Source organism: Pholis gunnellus (assembly GCF_910591455.1).
Source record: "Pholis gunnellus genome assembly, chromosome: 7".
NCBI lineage: Eukaryota > Metazoa > Chordata > Actinopteri > Perciformes > Pholidae > Pholis > Pholis gunnellus.
The window spans coordinates 8,534,673-8,560,590 of record NC_136533.1 but is presented as its reverse complement, the minus strand read 5'-3'; the positions used below and the strand labels follow the sequence as shown (position 1 = coordinate 8,560,590).

The 25,918-nt window shown below is 38.6% G+C and overlaps 5 protein-coding genes across 5 annotated transcripts; 4 read left to right on the top strand and 1 right to left on the bottom strand.

The window, feature by feature from the left end:
* Positions 1-966: 966 nt before the first annotated feature.
* LOC306698985 (interleukin-17 receptor A) lies at positions 967-2,725 on the bottom strand (the record flags this gene model as incomplete). Its single annotated transcript, XM_079163486.1, has 4 exons — positions 2,704-2,725; positions 2,498-2,572; positions 2,340-2,409; positions 967-2,027 (listed from the first exon to the last, which is right to left on the bottom strand). Exons 2-4 carry the CDS (start codon positions 2,507-2,509, stop codon positions 967-969), a joined length of 1,143 nt encoding a protein of 380 aa, XP_079019612.1. The 5' UTR covers positions 2,510-2,572; positions 2,704-2,725.
* A 3,480-nt stretch (positions 2,726-6,205) lies between these two features.
* On the top strand, positions 6,206-9,157 carry LOC306698612 (troponin I, cardiac muscle-like). Its single transcript, XM_079162998.1, has 8 exons — positions 6,206-6,300; positions 7,575-7,607; positions 7,852-7,893; positions 8,006-8,137; positions 8,220-8,309; positions 8,400-8,570; positions 8,657-8,747; positions 8,848-9,157. The coding sequence occupies exons 4-7, from the start codon at positions 8,033-8,035 to the stop codon at positions 8,741-8,743; spliced, it is 453 nt and encodes a 150-aa protein (XP_079019124.1). The 5' UTR covers positions 6,206-6,300; positions 7,575-7,607; positions 7,852-7,893; positions 8,006-8,032; the 3' UTR covers positions 8,744-8,747; positions 8,848-9,157.
* Positions 9,158-10,199: 1,042 nt separating this feature from the next.
* On the top strand, positions 10,200-17,815 carry LOC306698984 (troponin I, slow skeletal muscle-like; the record flags this gene model as incomplete). The annotated part of the gene is made up of 7 exons (XM_079163485.1): positions 10,200-10,210; positions 10,328-10,331; positions 10,455-10,496; positions 10,631-10,762; positions 11,206-11,295; positions 11,575-11,748; positions 17,726-17,815. The coding sequence occupies 7 exons, from the start codon at positions 10,200-10,202 to the stop codon at positions 17,813-17,815; spliced, it is 543 nt and encodes a 180-aa protein (XP_079019611.1).
* A 1,730-nt stretch (positions 17,816-19,545) lies between these two features.
* LOC306698982 (troponin I, slow skeletal muscle-like) lies at positions 19,546-21,436 on the top strand (the record flags this gene model as incomplete). Its single annotated transcript, XM_079163483.1, has 6 exons — positions 19,546-19,556; positions 19,839-19,890; positions 20,012-20,143; positions 20,458-20,547; positions 20,668-20,841; positions 21,350-21,436. The coding sequence occupies 6 exons, from the start codon at positions 19,546-19,548 to the stop codon at positions 21,434-21,436; spliced, it is 546 nt and encodes a 181-aa protein (XP_079019609.1).
* A 1,185-nt stretch (positions 21,437-22,621) lies between these two features.
* Positions 22,622-25,816, top strand: bpgm (2,3-bisphosphoglycerate mutase). Its single transcript, XM_079162297.1, has 3 exons — positions 22,622-22,725; positions 23,193-23,815; positions 24,257-25,816. Exons 2-3 carry the CDS (start codon positions 23,215-23,217, stop codon positions 24,430-24,432), a joined length of 777 nt encoding a protein of 258 aa, XP_079018423.1. The 5' UTR covers positions 22,622-22,725; positions 23,193-23,214; the 3' UTR covers positions 24,433-25,816.
* The last annotated feature ends 102 nt before the right edge of the window (positions 25,817-25,918 follow it).

Sequence of the window (25,918 nt, the reverse complement as noted above, 5' to 3'; positions counted from 1 at the left end):
TCAGTAGTATCGTTATCTTTTCCCCTCTTCACTGCATTTACGCACTAAACATTGTGGTTTGAAATGTATCACATTGTCAGAACAGAACATTTTAGTCAATACTTTACCAATGATTTTGTGCCAAAACTGCACATTTAACAGTGTTTTTAATGCAATATCTGATCAATAACACAGAGAGGATCAGAGACTCATCAAAAAATATTTTAAATTACAATGACAACATCTGAAAGGCAGCTTCAAGCTGAAGGTGTTATCAACATTCACTCATTGCTGCTCACATGCTCACATGCAAGAGGAGGGAGACCATTTACCCGTGGTACGAATACTGACTATTTAATCAAAACATCCATGCTTTGCAAAATGTAAAAAGTCCATAGCACACTACATTCAATCAGCTCATTACAGTAAAAAACGGCGTCCTACAAACAGGGTATTTAGTGCTTACCTTCTCCAGTGCAACTAAAATGCAGGAAACTTTGCTCAGAAGGGTGAACTTTGACCTAAACTCTGTTTACACAGCCCAGAAGCATCAACCACCGATCACTGGGGTCTAAACTAGTCTGGATTTGTCTCCTGAGAGAAAGAAAGATATTTAACAAATATAAAATACTGGAGAGCTTTTATGAAAACAATTGCAGATGCACAGTAAAATAAAGAAAATAAACCATTGATGAAACGATGAAGGTGTACAAAACGTTCACTTTAAAAAAAAAAAGTTGATAACTGATTGGAGAGAATCTACAGAGATTCATTCAATTCGTCCATTGCCCCATTACTTCATCCAGTATGAGTTAAATATCTGTTTGTATCCCCTGGTGATTTCTCTCAGCAGATTTCGTTAGTGTTGATATAATGTTACAGAACATTAATCACATCAAATTGAATAACTGATGGCCAGCTTTCGATAACTTCACCGAACAGTGGAGAAGATCTTCATTGATGTCTAAAAACACTGACGCAATTATATCAAACTGGCTGCGTGTTCTCCCTAATCAGAGGGTGGAACTCAACTGAGGTGCACGTTTGAAACTCTTCAGTGACGTAAAGTCCTGTTTTGTCTCCAGTGAAATCACTTTCTTGTGTATTAACATTACTGGTGACTTGGGTTGAGTCGGGTACGCGATGCGTCATGAGGTTTATGGTTGTTTTCGCATCGTCCTGGATCTCAACCGAGGTCTTTGAGCTTCCCAGTAATTCCTCTTCAAACCACTGTGGACGCTCCAGCTGGTGTGCATGAAAAGCCTCTATGGCATCCCGCAGGGCTCTACCTGAGGGACAGTGATAGTACTCGTCCTCTGAAAGCCCCTCAATGAGATTCACTCTGCCGGGCTCGTGCTTCTCAGTGTCCAGGATTCTGAAAAAGAGCTCCTCAAACTGTTTCATCAGCTTGTATCGCACTGTAATGTTGAAAGGTGAAGGAACATCTTCTTCACAGCAAACCTCATCAAAGTAAGCCACTATGTATTTTTTAAATGATGCAGATCGGACAAAATGGGGGACCATGAGGCTGAGGGCCGGACTGAGCATGTCCCCTACAGGTGAGCAGGCGTCCTCTCTCAGGAAAACCTGTTTGTCACCACACATGGCTCTCCATTTGGCTTGTACTCCCCGTGAGCACAGGATCAGTATCTTATCTGAAGAGCTTTCTATTTGGTCTCTGTGCCAGTCCAACCACTGGATGCTTCCCAACACTCCCAGTCTTGTAGAGTCCAGCAGATCCAGGACCACTTCAGTACCACATTTGGACGCCAGAAAGGCACAGAGCTTGAGGACAATGTTTTTGTATAAAGGGTGGTCGAGGGAGTAGATGACGAGGACTCTTTTTCTGTCCTGCACTTTGAAACCTTCTGGTTGCTGTTTGGCAGCAGATGAGGATGTGTTCACAGGATCTGAGGGAACGGTCAGGACTGCGCATTTATAAGAAGGCAAACCTTTCTGACAGGCTCTCCACAGTAAATAGGCAAGACAACCTCCAATGAGAAGCAGCCCCACTGTCGCCTTTATAATTAAAGTTCGTGGTGGATAATCTAAAAAAAAAGGAGAAAAAAAGTGAATTTAAATATGATCATGCCTGTGTTTCCAGTGGGTCACAAGATAAATCTGAGGGTCTTTACATGATGATTAAATCAGGCAATCTGAGAAGTTTAAAAACTGAAAGACTTCTGACTCCTTCAACAAGGGGCCACAAGTGAATAATGCTTCATTTTAAGGGCCATAAACGATCGGGAACCACTGATTTATGCTCTGCACCATATATTATGTACACTGTCTTTTTATAAATATATCATACTGTATAGATCGTACATATGATCATATATGATCATAAAAATCATACTTACATGGACGTAAATCAATTATTTTCTCGGCGCGCGAACAGTCATTCTTGCATCGAGCAAAAAACGGCTGAATCTTAGAAACAAGCAGAGTAAGGTGAGCTTTCAATGTTAAATCTTTGTCAACTGTCAGGGATGAGACAATACATTTAAATTAAACTCACCATTAACAGCATTTCATATTGTGAAAGCTGCCACCAATCAAACTCAAAGGACACATTCAGTGATGTTCTGTTTTCCTATGGATGAAGGACATGACAATGATACAGTATCATGTGTGCAAAACAAGCAGAAAATCATATGACGTTAGACATAGTTACTCTTCAACCATCATCATTGAGCATATAAGTGAGAAATACAGTGTAATTACCTTTGAGACATTCTTTGAGCAATGGAAACCATGACTCTGGATGGAGACTTGGTATCTCTCTGAATACTGATCTGCCTTAAAACCGACAACAATCGAAAACTTTCTACGTTCCTTATTAAGAGACACAGCCGCGGTCATAAGAGGATCCCACAGACTACCTGAAATAACAAATCATGCAGAGCACAATACTTAGATGGTCCTGGATTTAAATATAACAGTTATTGTAAATAGAGGTATATCGCGACAGCCCCAATGTACAAAATGTAAAAGTTACCATTTTCCCGACATATTCGGGCCTTTTCGATTCTCCTGTCATCGGTGTCATCACATCCTGGCCATGACAGTAAATATTAGAGATGATTAGAGCGTTTTACACTTTGGTTTGGACGCTTAAAGAAGCTCTTCAGATGCAAACAACTTTTTTTTTACATTTACATTTCCAAGGGGTGACAAAGTGTGATACATGTGAAAGAAAAGTGATAGTTTTAGTAAAAGAATCATTATTTTGTTTCTGTTGTTACTACTTCCTGATTCAAGAGCACAAATCTTATAACATTGCTTATTTTAATCGTGGTAATGACACCTGATATTTTCTTTTGTAAGCACAGATTGTAATTACACACCAACAAAGAATCCATATAACTTTTAACCTTGTTTGTACAGCAAACATATAATAAATGTCTCCCTGCTTTTTCATGCAGCTTTTCGGGGATCTGGAGGTAACTCACCTGGGATGGAAATTGGCTTTCTTATCCTGTAGTCTCTTCCAGTAATAGGTTCTGGCAGATTAAAAACAGACACCATATATGTATGGCGAGGCTCTACTACGACTCCGTCCAAGGAAAATGTACTCTAATAAAGAAAAACAAATCTGTAAAGGCTGCTATGCTTGCCACTTTCATAGCCATAGTTAGGCAAGTCTTTCACAAACGTATCTTACCTTCCTATACATTGGATTAGGCTGTCGGCTGAGGTTGTAAGAAAACTGCACACACATACTTTGATTTGTACTTTCATCCAGAATTTCTATCTGTGATCCACAAAGGGCTATTGCACTTGCTGTAAATAGAAGATACATTTAAAAATAAAAAAGTTTATTTGATATTAATGATTGAATCTCCGATGCCTGATTTTCTACTCACCTTTGATGAAAGACTATTTGGTTTGAAACTTGTATTTGATGCATTTTAAATTGTGAGCTACAATGTGGGCTTTGTTTGGTCACAGAACAGCAGACTTCAGCAATACTTACCATCCCCTCTTATTCTCCAGGTCAAATTCACCACAGGAACAGGTCCGTGTTCGTCCATCCAGACTCCCACATTCACAGAATCCCATTCTGGGCCAATAGGAGCACTCGCTCGAGGTACGATCATGCGTTTGTCTGAGCAGTTATCTGACATTTAGAGAACGGTGAACAGCATATATTAGTGGTTAAGTGTGTGGGCAGATGGATCACATACATGCCAAATTAAAATGTCAAATTACATTTTCCTGTACAAGTCATCCCCCATCCTATGAATAAAACCAAGTTTATGTTTTAAGAATTAAAACAAAGTATATATATTTTATTATACTGATTTGACAACTAAGATACTTACTAAGTTTGCAGTGCTCAAGACCCTGGGACAAAAACAAAAGATATGTTGTAATGGCTTGATTAATTAAGGATTATAAATTCCCCTCAGTTTACTTATTATTAGATTGCTTGTATTTATTTGGTAATAGATTTAATTCTCACCAGCTGGTTGCAGTCCGGACGCTTGTCCATAATCCTCAGAGAAAGCGACACTGGGAGTCCAGCAGTCAAATAAACAAGAGAACAACAGAAAAGAGGAACATGGATCATTCTGGCGGAGCGCCACAACACATGTGGAAAAGCTTTAAAAACTATTGAGTAAATAAGCACAACAATGAACTCCATCTCGAGAGATGGTTCACACAGAGAAAGGCTCAGTGTGATCAACCAGTGTGCTGGTGTGTGTTATCAGGTGCTGACATCTGAATACACAGGAAGAACACTCTTATCCAATGTGGTTTTGCAGTTTCCATTTGCATGGGGAACGTTGCTAATGCTGAAAATATTTCTCTCTCAACCTTACACAGAAATATGTGATTGTGAGAAAAATACAAGTTATGTTTTTACTCATTGCAGTGTGTATGTACACGGTAGATTGAGGTCAACTGCAAACCAATATGTCAAACCATAAAACAGTCACTAGGTGGTAGCAGTCACCAAATTTACAAAAGGTTAAATTCTTGTTTAAACACTTTAAAACTCATAAACAGGAAATGAAGGGGCAAAGAGACAATGCAACAAAGGTCTTAAACTATAGAGGCCACCAGGGCACCTCTTAAACCACATTTTAATATCCAGCCTGACCTCACAAAAATAAATATACAGATACCAGAACATCTCGGTCCAACACATGAAGGCCCAGTATGACCACCAAACCTTCAGCTATTCATTGTTTGTTTATTGGGATGCATTCTACGTGACAAAATGTGACCGTGGCCACGTGATAATTCCTCTTGCTTTGTCTCAGCGTCACCACGTCTGACCAGAATAGACTGCAGCGGTTGCATTTGATCTCTGCTCTGTGTGAGAGTTGTGTCACGGCCTTTGTGATTCAGTCGCCATGATAGCACCTTGATCCAAATATAACTTTTATTCAGTACAGCCGAGTTGGTTGTGATGTGTTCAGCTGATTTAGCATTTACAAGCGGCAGACACACTATAATGTTGTTGTGATCAGATAGAAGAATGTTTTTTGACAGTTCTAACTTCTCCTTTAAAACTCCTCCTATGAAGCATCCATAACTGGTACATAACATTCCGGTTTGCAAACTTGCTTGTCTCAAATTGTCTCCAAAAGTATTTTTAATAAAAAAAAAACTAAAAAAGATGATACCCCATATGCGTGATAGAATTTACCAAATTGTGTTCAGCCGTCTTTCAGCCTCACCTGCACTTTGTGTGTTTAATGCTATATTGGTTAATGTTAGCGTACCAACACAGTAAACTAAGATAGTGAACATGGTAAACATAAATACATGCTTAACATTAGCTTGTTAGCACACTGATTTTAGCATTTAGCTCAAAGCACCACTGTGCAGCACAGCCTCACATGATACACGTGGCTGTAGACTTCTAGCTGTAACATGAAACCTGTGAATAAAGCTTCAAGTTCAACTGAATAAACTTCAACCTATCATGTTTTTAAAGCTTGGAACCTTTAAAACAATTGGTCTATGATGTTAAGTCTTTGCCAGAACACCCCATGACACAAATTAAAAAAAAAAAAACACGCTCAGTGCGCCTGATATCTCCAGAGTGTCAGCTGTCAGTTAGGCGAGGGACGTGTGAGTTGTGCCCTTGTGCGATGTTATAGCATGCGATAAATAGGTCACGGGTTGAGGGCAAATCAAAAAGGGTTGCCCTGTGATGCAACAATTGTCAGGTGGACAGGGGGTCTATTTTAGCGAGCCATTCACATGAGACTTTGAAAACATAAATCTTTCGCTAATAATCATGAAGTGCTTTTTCTTTTCCTGACTCGGTCCTGTCGCTGCCCTCTCTGATTCTCATCTTCCAAGGTAAGTTCCATATCAAGTGATCAACCGTTGCTATTTATCACAAGAATATAAAAGTTAATCAGATTTATTACAGACATTACAGGGGGCTTTTTAACCTGACATTGCAAGATTAACTTCTTGCCCTGCTGTGAGTCTACAGCCATTTACAGCCACGTTTGGGTAAAGTCGAGTCCGGCTTTCATTTAGAAAGTGATGAAGACTGCATATCAGCATACTCCCGACACATCTAAAGTGGCTGGTATTTATGTGAGGGAATCCCTGCTATGTCGCCACTTTTGTCCAGGCCTTAAAGTAACTTTTCGGACACAGCTTTACAGCTTTCGCTTTTATGACATCTCAAGCTTTGTGAAGATCTTTTGATCCTCGTAACTTGAGGCTTGTACTGCCTGCCAAAGTTTTGGCCGCTGGTAAAGGCAGGCTTGACCCGTCGTTGTGGACGAAAAAGCTGTTGTGATAAGTGATGATGGCTCGCTCTTATGAAGTGGCAATCTCCTGGGTGGAGGGGCAAGGCTGGAGGCTTCTTTTAATTGTCTGCTGCTTGGCTTATTTATCTGGACTTTCGCACCCTGTCAGACTGGCTTAATTTAAATTGGATATATCACTGTGTTGTGTCAGATGCATTGACATGCTTTCATCCTTCTTTAACACCTACTTCTATTTATTTATATATAATGCTATTGTTCAACTCATTAAAAATAGGAAGTATTGCAGTTTTAAAGCTAATGCCACAAGGAGAAGGTCAAAGAAATTGAGAGAGAGTGGAGGAGATGGCTCACTTCATGCTTGGACGATAGATATATCCAAATTCAAGAGTAAAATCAAAAATGAGCTGTGGATCCTAAAGGATTGGGATTGAGAACTGGTTTATCTCCACAGGTCTGATGTTGTTAGTCTCTTGGCTGCCAAAACTTTCTCTGGCCCCATCAAGGCCACAGCAGCTGCTGGGAGCAGCAAAGCATGGTGGCAATGTGGCTAAATATAGCCGAGCAACAGGCTCCTTGTCAGCTCTTTTATAACAATAGAAAGAATTAACTTGTCCTGCAGATACACTAAAATGTATCTGACAGCCCCTGAGGACAATTAGTCGAATTAAATGTATTAAACTGTGAACTAGTTGGATTACTCAATCACATTAACTGTAGAAAACACGACTGAGACTTTGATAAATGCTCATAATGACCATCTGTGTAATCTGTAAAACTATGTGGAGTAGTGTCAAAAATACATGCAATGCGATAAAAAAGAGTTAATAAACCTTTTTTTCTGCTCCAAAGGAACCATAAACTGCAGACATGTCTGAGGGGTGAGTATTGATCTCTAGAGGGAGCCACAATCACGTACATCATTTCTATATTAAATAATAACTTATTTTTACAACTCTTGTCTACTTTTCTTGTCACGTGTTGATGAAGGCCGGTAAGTCAACACTATTTCTTTCCCAATCATTAAGTAATGATCAATATTGATTCAGAATGATTGATTAATGTATTTATGAACATCTTTACTGATGACTCTATTTGATGTGTAAAAGTATTCTTGTCTTTCTCTCAGAGAAAGCCAAAATTTTCAGCAACACGCCGACTGTATTTGAAGGTAGGTCTTGTAGACCTTCAGGCCGAGTCTGAACAGTATTTAACGGTATGCCACTTGTGCTAACACCGCTTTAGATTTCATCCGGGCTCATTAACGCCTTATTATGTTACAGTCCAAACTGCTGAAGAAGGCAGCTTCTATGCTGGTAGCTGAAAGGGAAGACAGGAAACTTGAGAAGGAGAGAGTTGTGAATGAGTGCTTCCCTCCACTGACGCTGTCAGGTCTGTCAGCCCAGGAGCTCATGGTAATACTGACAGAGCAAATCAAGCTGATTCGGTCATTAATATCATTCTACAACATCTTGACGGTTTTCTTTTTCTTTACAGGACCTTTGCAAAGAACTAAATAGTAAGATTGATGTTGTAGACGAAGGTCGTTATGATGTAGAGGTTAAGGTAGTCAAAAATCAGACAGAGGTACAGTGAAACTGAATCACACAAAAAAGAAAAAACTCTTCATATATTTACTGACCTATCGGAATGTTGAAGTGTGTGTTTGTTGCACAGATCACGACACTAATTGAGAAGATCTCTGGGCTGAAAGGGACAAAGAGGCCCAACTTGAAGAGGGTGAAGAAAACTACAGAGGACATGCTGGGTGCATGCTCCGACACCTCCAAACTCATGAAGGCTGATTTCAAGGTCAACCTCAAGACAGTGAAGAAGGAGGAAGAAAAGGTAAAGATGACTAACGCTGCGACGTTCGTCCATGAAATAAGAAACTGCATTATGAAGTAGATTACATCTATCGTTTATCTTTGCAGAAGGACGAAGTGAATGACTGGCGTAAGAATGTGGAGGCCATGTCTGGCATGGAGGGCAGGAAGAAGAAGTTTAGTACAACACAATAAGAAGGTGCCATGTTACTGACACATCATCTTTCCTAAAGTAAAGTTTAAAGTTGAAATGTTTAAAAAAAAAAAATATTTAATCCCTGTGTTTGTCTTTATTTCAGAATCATTGCCGAAATTCAAGGAAGAAGTTTTCATTTCAGGATTGTAAAGAGTGATATCAACCACAGGGACTCGTAAAAGATTAAATACATTTAGATTACACAGTATTAAAACAAGCTTTACCTGGATTTAATGAATGTAAAAATACCACAGTACGCCATGGATGTAATCATATAACTTGTATCGTACACTGGTCCCTTTGCATATTGAAATTGTGTAAAGAATAGACTGATTGTCTTTATGAGTTTGTCTTGTGCACTATCTGTATCATGCAGATGTCTGTAAAACCTGTAATGCTGATTAAACGACCGTAACAATTTCACTGCTTTCTTTGGTTTGTTCAAATTTCCAGATTTAATGTTTTGTTTCCGATCTATCCAATAACAGAGATAATGATGTTATTGGATAGATCGATTCTCTACTCCTGGTGTTGGGGGGGGGGAATGTAGAAGTGATATACAGTACAGTATACTAGCTGTCAGGATAGAAGAGGCTATTTTAGTTGTCCACTCACAGGAGCCGACAAGAGCCATTCAATTTGACAAGTTTTCTTCTTGTCATTAAGAGACACACACCGCTCACCTCAACAGGTTTTCTGCAGAGATAAAAGATAAAAGGTATGTCGATTTTTATGATTATGATTGTGCGGCTTAAGAAAATATAAGACAATTAGACAATTCCACCTGTTGCATCATCTGGAAGAACAGCTGGAACCTTATTGTGCTGATGTAAAACTCTAGCATGCAAATGTACTGTAAAATATTGAATAGACTTTGATCTTAAAGAGAACAAAACAAGACATTTATATCTACTTGTTATGGAATATGCATTTAATGCAAAGGCACATTTAGTCCATCATCCGTTTAATGTTTGCATTCACTCATCAAGTAATTCAAACGGACATAAGCACTTTAGCAAACCGTCTCCTTTGAATCATTTTAATAAATGCTTCTGGGAAATAGTTTTCTTTTAAAAGGTGATCCTCTGGCTGACGTGTTAAATGGATTTACTCCAACAAGGATTAAAAAAGTAATGTCATTCACATAATCTTCAGCACTCACACATGCTGTGTTGCTAATTTAAAGATGTAATGTTGGTATATTACCATACTGAGGTCTTGATGACTCATTTAACAAAGAGTTGAATAAACAGTATGATTAGCAGAGGAAGTGGTTAAATATTAAACATGAAATTAGTACTGTTTTTACAATACATCTTGTACATTTATGTTAAACAGGAAGAATACTGCATGTGTGTAATATGGCAACTAATACTTTTTCTGAATATTATATATATATTTACTTTAGTATTGAATAGTAATGAATTATTTTATTTTTACAGACAAAAGCCAATCATGTCTGAGGGGTAAGGTTTGATTTTTCATTAAATCAGTATCAGTAAAATCAAAGTCATTCTTTCTCATGTTGATATTAACATTCATCTTATTTATTTTCCTTTCCAACGTCATAACGTCCACTTCAGACAGGTAAGTTAACTATTTAATTAATGCAGATAAGCTCAAGAAAATCGACACTAAGATACAAAACAAAATGTATTTTTCTATCACTGTTGCAGCTAAAAACTTTTTAACTCGACTGCTTTTTTGTAGAGAAAATCAAAGATCTCTGCATCTCGCAGACTGGCCCTCAAGGTATTGTCTTCTCTGTCTTTACTACAGCTTACAACAATTCACCGCAAATAAAACTCTATGACACCATCCACAAGTTCACAAAATGAAAGCGATCTGCGCTCCCAAAGTTAATCATTACTTTGTATTCAATTCAGACCAAGCTGCTGAAAATGGCAGCTGTGATGTTGGAGAAGGAGAAGGAGGATATCAAGCTGGAGAAAGAAACCACTCTGAGTAAGAGAGTCCCTCCACTTCAGCTGTCTGGTTTGTCCGTTGAGGACCTTCAGGTATGTGCAAGTCACAGCATGAGCTGCCAATCATACTACAATGCATCCCTCTGATGTACATAGATGACATGCGTATAGTATGTTTGTATGCAGTAGGTGCATTAGAGGAGGGATGCCTCGCTGTCTATTTTATATTTTGGCATTTACCTGTGAATCTTATTTAGAGCAACCTTTAATAACTCATACTATTAGACACATTATTTAAATTACAAGTAACCAATAATAGTGTACACATAACCTTGAAAAACATCATATTTGAGTTTGAGATGTGCAACCTACCAGAGGATTGTAGGGTTCTCATTAAATGTTCAATACATATGATATTCAACTTTATTTCCAGACACATGCGTCCATATAGCAACAAAAACAAATACAACTAAAATAAATACAATAAATAAATAAATACAATACGAGGATTGATATGATTGCCTGTCTGTCTGCAGGCTCTCTGCAAAGACCTGCACCGTAAGATTGACGTGGTCGATGATGAGCGCTACGACATTGACTCCAAAGTGGGCAAAAATATCAACGAGGTACATGTTTATTCACATTCATTTGACTTACATGTGGATTTAATTCTGTTTTCACTTAATAAATGAGTTCACTGTTTTTTTTAATTATTTTTTATAACAATGCAGCATTATAATGATTTTATTATAATTTAGCAGTAACATGTAGGGTTTCAACTTTAAAGCCATACCGAGTGTGGTTTTCAACATTTTTAAAATGAATTTCCATCGCAATTTATTGCCCTTTTTAAGGTGGTTATGTTGCACACTCTTTACTTACACTTTTTAATGTTTTTCCTGCAGCTCGAAAATCTGTCAGTGAAGATCTTTGAGCTGAAGGGTAAGATGAAGCGACCAGCTCTGAAGAGGGTGAGGGTGTCTGCTGACGCCATGTTGGGAGCTCTGCTGGGCGCTAAGGTCAAAGAGTCGGTGGACTTCAAGGCCAACCTGAAGACGGCGAAGAAAGAGGAGGAAAAGGTAAGTACGGCTACTATAACACCAGATTGTGTTTACGTTTTCCAGATTATGTCAGACTCGGCTCACTCTTTGGTTTTAAGCTGCTGGTATTGCTCATGTTATTTTGGGGGTTATTATCTTCTGAATGTACAGTATCACCAAGAATCCCTTTCTTCTCATGCACAGAAAGAGGAGGTGAACGACTGGCGTAAGAACGTGGAGGCCATGTCTGGTATGGAGGGCAGGAAGAAGCTGTTTAATGCCGCACCGTAGATTTCTATGTTAGAGACTCTTTATGAGTTTTACAGTGGACCAGAATAGAGAACACAACAGTTAGACGACAGTGGTGTGTTTTGTGGTGTTCATCTCATAAGCACATAGTGAGATTTGCTGTGTGTCTTGATCTTGAAATGCCTGGAAAAGACCAGTTCATCTCCTGATAATAAATACTTCTGATCAACACAGAAAACTGATGCCCCACTTTTCTTTTTTAAATATCTATTTTCTTATCCACCAAAGTGGGACCCGCTATCAGCCAGATGGCAGTAATAGTTCCAGGTTGTCAACAGCAGCAGCTGTGAACGAAGTTGTTAAATCACCTTTGTAAATCAAGGGAGACGTAACATTCACATTAAGAACTGCGAACGTCCAAAAATAAGAGAGGTCGCAGGTTTAGGACTGCAATAAACTCCTCAGTAAAGCAACAAGGGAGCAGCCGGGGCACACGGTACCAATCAACACTTCTGCTAAAAAAAATAATTACAACTTAATCAAGTTGTTGATTGACACAAAAGAAAGCTGGTAGGGAGTACTCCGAAACATGACATTTGAAGACATTTAATCTCTGGAAACCTTTCAGTGTTTTCTGATATTTTTGTAACCAAAAGATAAATCAATGAAACCAGAAAATAATCAGCAGATTATTCAGCAGAATGCTTGCATCTCTAGTCATACAGTAACAATAAACTCCATCCAGTGTGTTGAATAAAGGATGCCATTTAGTTACTGCTGCCCTTTCAGCCTTGATATAAACGTATTAGTAACTCTCTCTCTTAACACTTTTAACGCGGTAAATCATACATGACAGTGATGATACACAAAGCATACTGCATTATGGGGGGAACTCCACCGACTTACACATAAAAGTCAGTAAACTACTATCAAACAGTTACATAATGCCATATCTGTCACAAGTGTTTGTCAAGTGTGAGAAATGAACCCATGATGACCTCATAGTGATGTCATCATGGGTTATCTTGCCTTGGGTTTGTGTAACAAACTGGAGGTGAAAGATGAGGGAGTTTACCAGGCAGGGATCTAATGCTGTGTTCACGTTCACATATTGTTTGTCAGCTTCGGAGTCGCAGATTTCGGTAATTTGTGACAGCGACAATTTCTTCCACTTGGTGGAAAGAACTAAACATGTGCAAACATTTTTTTTTTCAATTGGTGAAATGGCCGCAAAGCCATGGCAGTTACATCTAAATATAATGCTATATTAACGCTAATACAATAAATCCTGCAAATGTACAAAAAAGCTATAGAAGTTCCTGTTTTCTCTTTAAATAAGCCACAAAAGTAGTTGATTAATATAAATGAAATGATTACAAGGCTAGCATTGAAGGACATCAAGCATCAACACTCCTGAGTCAGAATGACCGGAGGTTTTGCCGATATTGTGTGAATGCAGCATCCCAAGAAGATGCTGGTGGATGTATGATGGGAAATGAAGGCTCCTGTGTTCTTGGAGCTCGACCCATCAGAGGGAATAACAGGATATTGTTTTTTACCATTCTTTGTCTAACCCGTAGCTTGAATACTCAAGCAAGTTCTGCAAGAAGGGATCTAAAAATAGTATTTGACCCAAGGTTTGTACTCTACTATTCTTGTTTAATTGTTTTCTGCCTACCAATCCTTATGTGAGGGCATGAGCCTGTGAGCCATTTGACTCCCTGTTACAACAATGTCCGATTGAACTCTAGCTGGCTCAGTTTACAAACCATCAGGTCCTGACAAGCACCTGTCTTTGTTCCTCTGCTCCACTAAATAAAACCTGACTAACATTTGGAATAGTTCTTACCTCCAACTTGGTCCTGTAATGTGTGTAATCAGGCTATAAAAGTCTGTCATCGTCGCACAAATGCAATGGAGCGTTGATAATAATGTACAGCAAGGTGTGCACCGAACATGAAAATGCTTCTTACTTCTTGCTATGATGTGGTAAAAGTTAAAAAAAAGAGCTCTATTTGAATTATTGCAAGGTGACAAAACTATTTAAATTCTCTAGTTCTCAACAAAGCTTCATTTTAATTTGTTTTAATCTCTATTTTGTTGATGAATTTGTAAATTGGCATAAACAAAGCAATGTCACACAGTTGATGTGGCCACTAGAGACACAGATATTAAACAATATTAGATGCCTATAGATTCAAACTGGGACTATAAATGAAGGAGCCGAACAAAAGAATAATGCCTCGAGGTTGTTTTCTTCCTTCTGTTTGAGTCCTTGACAGCTTCATCCAAACTCCACCGAGCTGACCCTGGTCAAATGTGAATGTGTGACGCCGACCCAGCATGCAACCAGCGGGTCAGTGGATAATGTCTCTTTAAATTCTCACTGTCACTTCCACCAACAGGTGTTGGTAAAATAACACAAGATGCCAAACGTTTGGGCCCATAAATGAAGTTTTATTACCTCCTTTGCCGTATGATATTGTGGGGATGCTATGTGCAACAGTAAATGTCACTGTTAGCGGACAGACAGGAGTCTATTTTAGTGAGCCATTCACACTCGCACTGCCGCTATAAATCTGATAGATTTTTCTCTCTCAGAAAGTCGATTGCTGCCTCCCTCACACACACTTTCCTTCAGTTTGGAGGCTCCAGGAGTTGTTTGGCTTCGATAAGGTACAGAGTTGCTTTTATTCTGGTCATTGTGGATTACAGTAAACTTGGTGTGGTGTGCATGTTACAGTGTTGAGCTTAATTCTGTAAATAAGGATACATTTCTCAGCATGCAGCAGCAAGTTTAAAATAATTACTAAGAGTTCATTTATAATCTGTAAAGTGTCTCATTCAGAGGAGTGTCTTATCTTCACTTTGTTGTTTTTTTTTTGGATATCATTGTGATTAAGATCCACAGCAAATTGAACATTGTGAGGTTACATGCCTGTGGATTATCTGGCCATTCAACTTTTTTGTCACCTCTGCAGAGGCTCTTGTCAGTTATGTTAACACGACCACTGATCCTGCCCTTTGAAACTTTGCTGATGACACAAGTGCTTTTATAGTTACAGCAACTTTTAAAGATGTATTCTGTAACAATGCATACATATAAAACAACAAACCAAAGTCTGCACTTAACCTATTATTCAATTTAGTTGTAATATGTATTTAAATTTGTTATATTACATTTAACTCTGGTGAATTTTTATTTGAATGAGGAAGATAAATATTTAAAAAGTATAGTTGTATTGTAACTGAAATATGTAGTGTCAGTGACAAAGGTTGACCACAATAAAGTAAACAAAATGTAATGCAATGAATGCATAATGTGAATTACGACAGTTTGGTAAAACGCATATTCCAATCAGCCCTAAACTGTACTAGGGCAACACATGAGTGAACAATAAATAACTTTGCTCAGCTTTAATGGGACAATTAATGTTGGGAGTGGTTAAATACTTTGAGCAGGGACGTTAAAAAGGTCATCGATCTTCAGATCTTTTGAACAGGTGTTAAAAGGTGAATTCACTCTGTTTAGAATTAAATGCATTAAAACTTCACAGAAAAAAGACTTTTCATTATCTTTTACTTTTTTTCACTTCTAGTGCCGGAATTTAAGACAATCATGGCTGAACCGTGAGTATAATCGTTGTTCATTGACAGCTTCAAAGTATAATTTAAAACTATGTATTGATTTGAATTATGTAAATATGTTGACATGTTTTTTTTCTCTCTCTTGCTAATGCTCCAACAGACCTGTGAGTATCTACTCCAACATCTAGAAATGAGCTCTTTTCTCAGTCATCTAGTTATCTAATAATGCAATTTAAAAGATCATATATGCAAATGTGCGGTTCACACGTAGTATATATGGAGGATGTTAAGTACTTTTCATGTGTGAATTATAGAAAAAGTCAAAGATCTCCTCCTCTCGAAGGCTGGGGTTGAAGGTACGGTTTCTTTATTTGCGATGTTTTTTAAATGTATTTATTGTGTAAGATGTTAAAATGTAAGAATTAGATGAGTCCACCACTTTCTATGCTCTTTGTATAACCCTCAGAAAATGGTTGTAAAGTGTTCCTGATACATACAGTGTACATATGTGCTATATAAGTGTTATCACTTAAATTGATTGAAAATTCTCGTATTTATGTGAACTTTTTGCTGTCTAGAGAGCCCAATCAAATTTGATTATTTTTTGATTATTTCGATATTTTCTTTAGATCCGACTTTTGACGGTCGCTGCCGAGATGCTGCAGAAGGAGACGGAGCAGAAAAGTGAGGAGAGAGAAGCTGCTCTGGGAGAACGAGTTCCTCCTCTCAATCTGCCTGGTCTGTCTTTGCAAGACCTTCAGGTATTCAACTTGATCCAAATCTGCCAAGTACACTCTATTTCTGTCTAGTTTACTATAATATTCTGATTCCACAAGATGGTGTCTTCTACTTTTTTTTAAAAACAGGATATTTGTAAAGACTTGCACCACAAGACTGATGTCGTAGATGAGGAGTGGTATGATATCGGCCAAAAGGTGACCAAAAACGACATAGAGGTGAGCTGCTCAAGAATGAGAAGGGAATTAAAGTGATGCACGTGGAAACGTTTGTTTGTACGTTACTGCATCCAATGTCTTTACTGTGAAGACGGCGGTCATAACATCAAACCGCTAAATGTGAACAAACAGGGCCTCCAGGTGGCGGCATGAGGACATAACAGAATGATGTGGATAAAGAGGCACTCTGGGACTTTGTTATAGCACCAAACAGTGCCCCAAATACTCAACACATTTGTGTTTTAACACTGACATAATGAAAAATAAAACCCTAAGCAGTGTCATTCATATTCAATTTCATAGATAGATCAATAATAAATTGAGGCAAGATTGACTATATATCAAATCTTTGGTTTTAAGCAATCAGTCCTTCGTAACCACAGATTATTAAACATCTGTAAAAGTAGCAATTAGAATTTATTTTCTTTGCATATGTTATTTATTTTCTCCAGTAATGGTTATTTAAAAAATAATATTTGTTTTATAAAGTCGTAGTTTCTCTGTCTTTTTACTGGTTAGCCCAATCTTTTAGAGCTTCAAAGGTGATTTGGTTACTTGAACAAATACAAACAAAATCTAAATAGTTATAGAATTAGTTAGACTCAAGGTCCACTAAATAGCTTTTTCTGGAGCTTTTAACCACATCTCGCTTCATCCAGGTGACCTTTATCAGCTGAGGAAGATTTGGTTAATAGTTCCTGATAAATGGACCATAAATTGATTAAAACTAATTTATAAATTACAAGATTAATAGCAAACTTTCAGCTCTTAATTATGGATTAATTACAAGTAGACATATTGACAAAGCCCAGTGTTCATAAATCCATATATATGGATGTAAAAAACTGGTGGGGAAGAATCTTAGGAGCTTCCCTCTGCATTGTGTTCATGTAAATGTGTAATGTGTACTTGACTCACAATCCTTCCTATCACTTGAATCCCCGTCCAGATACACAACATGAAGATGAAGATCATTGAGATACAGAGTAAGTTCAAGAAGCCGACTTTGAAGCGAGTGAAGATCTCGGCTGAGGCCATGCTGAGCGTTCTGCTGGGCTCCAAACACAAGGAGTCCATCGACTTCAAGGCCAACCTCAAAACAGTCAAGAAGGAAGAGGAAAAGGTAAACCTGGCTTTTGCTTTAGCGTCTCAGAAACCTTCAGGTAACAGCTATTTTTGGTTGAAATGATCTGGCTGCCTCTGATATGTTATGTTTCCGACAGAAAGAGGAAGTTACTGACTGGCGTAAGAACGTGGAGGCCATGTCTGGTATGGAGGGCAGGAAGAAGCTGTTTGACGCCGCCGGCAACTAAAGAAACATGTACTTTTGATCAAGTGATCATCTTCTTATAATAAATTCTTAACATTACTTAACTGTCTTACCTATATTGTATACATGTATAAATTGCAGGTAGGACAAAGACCCTTTAAACCAGGAAAGCAACAGATATTGTTTATTTAAAGAGGGACTAGAATTCAAGTGGTCTTTAAATTATGTTCAACATTTTCTAAGTACGCTGATACTGATTTCAAAATGTTTGTGTCAATACCTGCTTTGTATTCGTGATGCAGTGACTGTTTGCAGGTCTCCTCTGCAGCCTTGAGGTGGCAGCATAACTCTTTCAAACCATCACTCTGACACTTGTGGAGTGGATCGACAGTGTTGAATGTGGAGAAACATTGTTTGTCACTCTTAAATTAACAGCTGCTGCTGTGTTGACTGCTGTGAGAAATTGCCATCTAGCTTGTCGGATATTCAAGATGTATTACCTATTAAAGATATAATGCCAAACATCGGACAGCAGGATTGCACTCTTTTGTTAAGGTTATTGCAGTGAAAAGTGTATTATCTTCATATTTGGATTTTGTACTTGATAAAAACATGAAACCAGCGATTTTGTCTCAATAAAAATATAACAATCCGGCTGTTGTTTTCCTCCACTGGGTGATCTAATAATCACTTTGCATTTTGGATCCAATTTTATTTAACACATAACTTCTGTTGGACTAAAGCTCCTTCAAAGACGGATGAGACTAAAGAAGCGTCAGAAGTGGAGAGACACAGTCAGATTTCACACCTCATGTGCGATGTGAGAGACGCAGAGCGAGAATGGTGAGGACAGAGGGTCTATTTTAGTGAGCCACTCACATGAGCGCTGGAATCTATATATCTACCTTCTTTCTGCCCTTCTCGTCTCAGAAAAAGACGCCGGTGAGTATTTGTTACCTGCTGTACAAGGTAAGGAGTTTTATTCTGAAATAGCACAGAGCATGAAGGGATAAAACAGCAAATGAAGGCTTTTTGTTACTGATGCTCCAAATGTATCTGTATTCAAAAAGCAAGGCGGATATACATTCCCCCTCTAAAAAAAAGCATTTATGTTCATTTCTGTTATCATTTCTTACAACTGAATGTCATTGTTAAAAATCTTATTAAAGCTATATCTATTTCTTAAAAAGGAAACTCTTCCCATGCGAGTCGGTTGGAGAGTTTTGTTTGTTTAGGTTTGAGATCCGCTGAAGTTATTAACATCACATAACACTGTGGATTTAATTTTGACGTCTTTTTCTTTTTTGCAACCTTTTCAAATTGTTTAATTGTGTAGTTTCATTTCACTATAATGAGCTGGAATTGAAGAATTTTGCTTGTTCAATTAAAAGTAAAAAAAATATTTATATTATATACAACATGATTGATTACTTGTCTGGTAATTATGAATATTTTAGGCTTAATTTAAGAGAGTATTTTTTAAGTTGTAGGTTTGACCTTTAGACAATGTCACACACTGTTTGTGTCCTCTGCTATGGAACTGCAACCTATGGTATGTATATATATATATATATATATATATATATATATATATATATATATATATATATACACATATACATACATTCCTCAATTAGAAGTGATGCATATTACTTAGCTAGGATATGTATTCTTCTGTTAAAAAAACTAAAAAAACAAAGAAGAAAAGATAATTGTGTTTCTCTTTTATGTTTAAGATAGAGTTAACAGGGGGAGACATAAAGAACTGCAACCATGACTGAAGGGTAAGCACACATGTCTCATTCACTTCCACCCCCCCCCCCCCCCCCCCCAACTTACTACAAGATATTCAACAAAAGTAACAAATTGCACCTTTTCTCTTTCTCTTCTTGAAATGTGGACACCAACTTCCTAACTGGATAGACCTACGGTGAGTTATTAATTCATTGCATAATAAGTTGTGTTTTTGTTGAATCAGTACAGAAGAACCAACACCGGGAAATTCACTGCGTACTGTTGGATATTTTAAAAGTTAAAACAGAAATCTGACATGTATAACGTTTTCTTTTCCAGAAACCAAAGCCAAAAATCACGGCATCCCGCAGACTGTTCTTGAAGGTATATTATGCGTAACCGTGTCTTAGTCTTGAGTAGCACTGCTGTACACATCTTTAAGTGCTGTTAACCACACATTGTCTGGTTGGCTGGGGCGTAATTCTGAACATATTATTTGCACCAGACCAAACTGCTGAAGAAGGCCATGACTATGAAGGAAAATGAAAATCAAGCCAAAAAAGATGAACGAGAGAGAACCCTCGCTGAGAGAGTCCCCGAACTCCAACTGTCAAGCCTGTCTCTGCAGGATCTCCAGGTACATTTATCACTGAAGCATATCAATCCACACAAGGAGCTTTTTTTAATTTAATCATATAACTGTCCAAGCACTTCACAAAAGTTACTTTTCCACACCTCCTATTGGTATACGTTTTCGGCCATCTTACATTCATCGGGGTGGTACCCCGAAAAAGTTTGTTGAACAAAGCATGGTGTAGTGGAGGAGAGAGTTGTGAAGAGTGGTATTCTGTGTTGCACCGTCTCCGTGCAATGCTTCTTTGCTCTGTCAGTATTTCCATGAAGTTGGTATTTAAACAAGTCTAATAAATCAAATGTGTCTTGTGTCCACAGAATATGTGCAAAGAGCTGCACCTGAAAATTGATGCGGCTGATGAAGAGCGGTATGACATTGATTCTAAAGTGACGAAGAATAGTAGGGAGGTAAGCAGTCTTTGTGAATAACAGTTTGAGTTTTATCCTTTTATGTAAACAATATTGATTCGGATTTGGAAAGTTGTTTGGTACTGCTGAGGGTGCGTTTGTCATTTGTGTTGGAAAAAGATACAGGACCTGTCTCAGAAGGTCTTTGAGTTGAAGGGCAAGATGAAGAGACCGGCTCTGAAGAGGGTGAGGGTGTCTGCTGACGCCATGTTGGGAGCTCTGCTGGGCTCTAAGCTCAAAGAGTCCGTGGACTTCAAGGCCAACCTGAAGACTGTGAAGAAAGAGGATGAGAAGGTAAGTAATGCATAACATTATGTGGTGTCACTTCAAGTCAGTTCACTTCATTCCATGAGGATAGTCCGCTCATTAAGTGCTGCTTTTCTAGTAGTCCTGTGTACATTAAACACACAAGCACACAAAAACAATTAAAAACATAAAAATGAATACCGTTTCATCATTACACATTGTTTGCAATCAAGGTTGCAGGTTTCCTCTTAACTTTGGGGACCACACATTTGACAAATAAATAAATAATTGCTGACCTTTTGCAGTAGAAAGTAGACTGATACAACCTAAGAAGGGTTTTAATTGTATTAATAAAAACAAATGTGGAGGACATAAGAATGCAGTTGTACAGAATCTGAGGCAGTAATAATCAGTGCTGGAATTTCATTCTTCTTTTCATAATAACAAGCACGTATTCCTCAACATTGAATGCCTATTTGTGGTGTTAGAAGGGCTACAAAAAGTCGTGTTTTAGTCGTATTGAGCTGATTCTAAATCATCTTTCCCCCCCCCACAGAAAGAGGAAGTGACTGACTGGCGTAAGAACGTGGAATCCATGTCTGGTATGGAGGGCAGGAAGAAGCTGTTTGCTGCTGGGCAGTAGATTTTGTGGTGAATTTCTTTGTGAAGATATTCTGCCGCTCCACAAACAGGTGGAACCCGTGAAACATACGACTGTTGTTTACTATAGAATGACAGAGAATCACGTAAAGACCAAGTTGACAAGTTCATGTTTTAAGTGTTTGTAGTAATGACAATGGTGAAAGAGTTTAACTTTACCATAATTCATTCAACACATGTAGTTTTTAGCATAATGTATGATGTATTATGAAAAACATATGTATATATTAGAGCATTATATCACCTTTGTAGTTTTAGCATTCATATGAATTCATGAACACAGCTCCACCTTTGGCTGTTCAGGTCACCTGTAATGTTACTGGCTTACTTTCTCACATCTGCTTGACATAAACATTAATAAACAGACAAAACTTGGAGAAAATGCTGATTTGTCTACAATTATAAATTGTATGTCTTTTGAATCCTGGACTTAGATGATAATATACAACATGGAGAACATTTCTGTGGATACTTGTGGATAAAAAAAGCCTATTGGATTGAATAGATACACATTCCAGGGGCAACTGTTGGGGTTCAACTGTTCATTGAGTTAAATTAAGTAAGAAACCTTGATAATTAATGTGGCATTTAACTTAGACATTAATATCAGAAGAAGCAGTGTTATACATTGTGTTTCCAATAATAAAATATAAATTACATTACTCAGAGAAAATTCATCTTCTGTGTCTTAAACTGGAATTCTGTTACCTCTCGAACGAATCACCTTATCATCTATTAGTATTTAGTCATACATTTAGTTTAGATTTTGTTATACAGATCCCCACATATCGTGGTAGCTCTCCCTTTAATACCTCCGGTGTATTAATTTAGGACAAATGTTGCAAATAAAATATTGGGACTGTTTTAAAGCAATATTGCATGTTTTATGATTTAAGCATCACTACTTAAACTGCATTCCTCGTCTTACAAACACCATAAATCCTTAAAACCACAGAGCCCACTCAACATAACACCGACCGTTAGCTAGCGGACTGTACCGCCTCAATACATCCATGTTTGAGAAGCAACGGTTGGTGGACGGTCACGCCCCTCCTTCACCCTCCTTCACCCTCTACGGTGAACGTGCTTAACCGTTACTACCACTCCTAACATGGGCATAACATTTGATTAAAGTCACCGCCCACTTGTAATGTCCGCCACTCTGATTGGAGGGATGGATTTTCAATCATCAACGTTCACGAACTGCTGTGCATGGCCGAACATTTACGACTGTTCCAGCTACTTTTAGGCCGGATTCATAACGCACACAGGGTAAGACGACATTTTCACAATATTCTGATTATTTTGGGATGACTTTGCCACATGCCTGTAGTTCTGTTTTTTTTTTTAACGCGGGTCTTGTCGTTACCTGGGGCTGAGCGGCCATAATATAAACGGTATACGCTACATAGCAGCGCGTCCATCCATCAGACAAGCAGTGCATCGCCATCCAATGAAATATTCGCATAATTATTCTGCTAACGATCGCTATCTTTGTTTTGTGTCCAGCCTAAGAATAAAGCTAGCTCACTGCTGTATGCGATCTGCTATCTGCCTTTAGCCTGTCACTCTTATTAGACAACCTCTAACCTTTTGATCTCGGATCAGATACACTGACCTGTGACTAAGTGAGATAATACACTGCAAACTTGGAAATTAATGGTGTTATATTAATATAATTTCCCTGGTGTTTCACTAACTGCACGACTGTTTTGTTCATTTCTGCTGAATGTGTGCAGGTGTCTGCTGTTGTTGCTTCGGATGTCCAAGTACAGACTCTTTCTGCTGAGGCATGGGGAGGGGGCCTGGAACAAAGAGAACCGTTTCTGCAGCTGGGTTGACCAGAAGCTGAGCGAAGATGGGGTGAAGGAGGCCCAGGACTGTGGGAAACTCCTAAAGGAGCAGGGCTACAAGTTTGACTTAGTGTTCACCTCCATACTCAGCCGCTCCACCCAGACAGCGTGGCTGGTGCTGGAGGCTATGGGTCAGGAGTGGGTCCCCGTGGTCAAGTCCTGGAGACTGAACGAGCGCCACTACGGTTCCCTGATCGGCCTGAACCGGGCCGAGATGGCTCTGCAGCACGGAGAGGAAAAGGTGAAGTTGTGGAGAAGGAGCTATGATATCACTCCCCCTCCGATTGATGAATCCCACCCGTACTTCCTGGAAATCTACAACGACCGCAGATACACCACCTGTGACGTGCCGAAGGAGAACCTTCCCCGAGCAGAGAGCCTGAAGGAGGTGTTGGACAGGCTGCTGCCATACTGGCACAGCACCGTGGTGCCAGAGATAAGGAAAGGCAGGACTGTGCTCATTTCTGCTCATGGAAACAGCTGCAGAGCTCTGCTGAAACACCTGGAAGGTATGCCGTACCGAACTGATCCAAGCTATTCTAAACAGCGCTCTCTCAGCTTTTGTGTTGGTGCAGTAAATGCATTCAGTCTGCTGTTGTACAGGCTGCTGTTTCTAGTCGTCAGCCATTGAATTGGCAAGGACATATTTTCAGTTCCACAAATGGAAAGTTGAACTTGTGTAAAAAGGCCAGTGAGTTTATGTTACATTCGGCGATGGCTATTAAGTCCACGCTGACCTTTCATCACACTCGTACGCTTCGGAGGCTCCTTGTGCCACAGGACACTCATTAATTCAACATATACATATGTTACATATGGACTATTACTTTAATATTATGGAGCATTTATCAACAAGCTTTCATTACAGCCTTCATGTATATGAGTTATCAAGCCTGGTTGTGGCTTGTTTGTTTCGTGTTATCTTCACATTACTGTCCTTATTTCAACAGGTATATCGGATGAGGATATTGCCAGCGTGACTTTACCTACAGGGATACCTGTGCTGCTTGAGCTGGATGAAAACCTCAAGCCTGTGAAACCCCGACAGCTCTTGGGAGACCAGGCGAAGATTCAAGCGGCAATTAAAAAGGTGGAGGACCAGGGAAAAGCCAAACCGACTACTTGAACACGCTTAACTGGCTGTAAGACTTAACATAGTTCAGTTCTGGTTGCCTGTGCGCACTTTTTTTATTAGGTACAGGTCCAGAGAAAATTCTTGAAAAGACTCAAATAATAATAATATATGACATCTTACAATAACAGCAAATTGTTAATAAGATTCAAAGGAAAGGTGTGTAGTAGTGGCTTCACCTGGATACACAGCGTGTCACAGGTCATACTGGTCTGATAGGAGCAGGAGGAAGTACTGTAAATGTTTCTGCGCTGTGTCGAGTTGTATTTTGTGTAAGCGCTGATGTTTAAGCTAAATGTTACCACTTATGCCTGTATGGTGACCCTGAAGTGGTTGTTTATTCATTTACCTATTGACTCTACCTTGCAGTTCAATTGTAAAGTGGCGAATCTGGGAATCTCTTCAAATATATCATATCGAGAGAAAAACACTCCTTTCTAAAAGATACTTTTCTGTTACATTGATGAGCTTTAGGAGTATTCTCTTGCATTTCAACATGTGCCTTCACTATTAACGTAACGCTCAAGTTCAGCTACTTTTTCTAAAAGCGTCTTTTAAGGAGCATCAAACCGGTCTTGCGGTGGTTTATTTTTTTGAGAATAAAAGCGCTCCATTAACAGATCTTACCTCTTTAGAAATTGATTGCCAGGCTGTTCATTCCAAGAATGGGGTCAGAGTGAAACACAGAGAAGCTGTAAACATGCAAAACCATTGAACTCATCTGCTATCACAGTTACTCCCACTATGAAATAACCCACTCAGTAAGAGTAAAGCACTATAGCTGAAGCTGTTGTACCATGAGGTTCATACAGCACATTAACTGTGAAAACAATAGGTTGAGTTGAAGACACTGTGGCGATTTGGTGATAACTGGTTTATGCTTTGCACTTTTGGGGAGAATTTAAGATTTTTTTTTTTTTTAAAACAAATCTCCTTTCTAATTAAATGCAACACCCTGTGAATGGTAAATACCATTACTGAATTCATACATGTGCAATTTCATGTTGCTTACGTCATGTTATTAACATGCGTGGAAATGTTACAAACTACTTTTTGAGTCTGCGCATTATGTCTTTTACCACCATTATCTCATGTTACTGTGTGTGGCATCGGCTGCTGTATTGTCTGTTGTACTGTGTCTCTTGTCTGTAGATGTACAGCACTGTGCATCATTTGTGTCTCGTGATGTTTGGTTTCTCTGTCACTGTAGTTTTGTACACTGGTCTGTTAGGTCAATAGGGGAGAAGAGATGATGCATTTGTAGCTACTAAAGAAAACACTGTATTTGTAATCTCATGGACTATTTAATGTCTTCCCTGCTGTTCACACCTTACCATACGAGAGCCTGCATGATGAAATAAAAGGGAATTTAACTTTTCCTTAAACATACTTTTTTTTATTTCAGTGTTTTGTGTCAATTTCAAGCTTCATTTTATCCGACACTTGATCATTTCAAGACAGGAAGGCGTGTCAGATGTCG

Coding starts and splice junctions, on each gene's coding strand:
- bpgm (XM_079162297.1), top strand. CDS start 23,215: ATGTCCAAGTACAGACTCTTTCTGCTGAGGCATGGGGAGGGGGCCTGG. Junction 23,816..24,256: donor TCTGCTGAAACACCTGGAAG/GTATGCCGTACC, acceptor TTATTTCAACAG/GTATATCGGATGAGGATATT.
- LOC306698612 (XM_079162998.1), top strand. CDS start 8,033: ATGCTGGTAGCTGAAAGGGAAGACAGGAAACTTGAGAAGGAGAGAGTT. Junction 8,138..8,219: donor TGTCAGCCCAGGAGCTCATG/GTAATACTGACA, acceptor TTTTCTTTACAG/GACCTTTGCAAAGAACTAAA. Junction 8,571..8,656: donor TGAAGAAGGAGGAAGAAAAG/GTAAAGATGACT, acceptor TTATCTTTGCAG/AAGGACGAAGTGAATGACTG.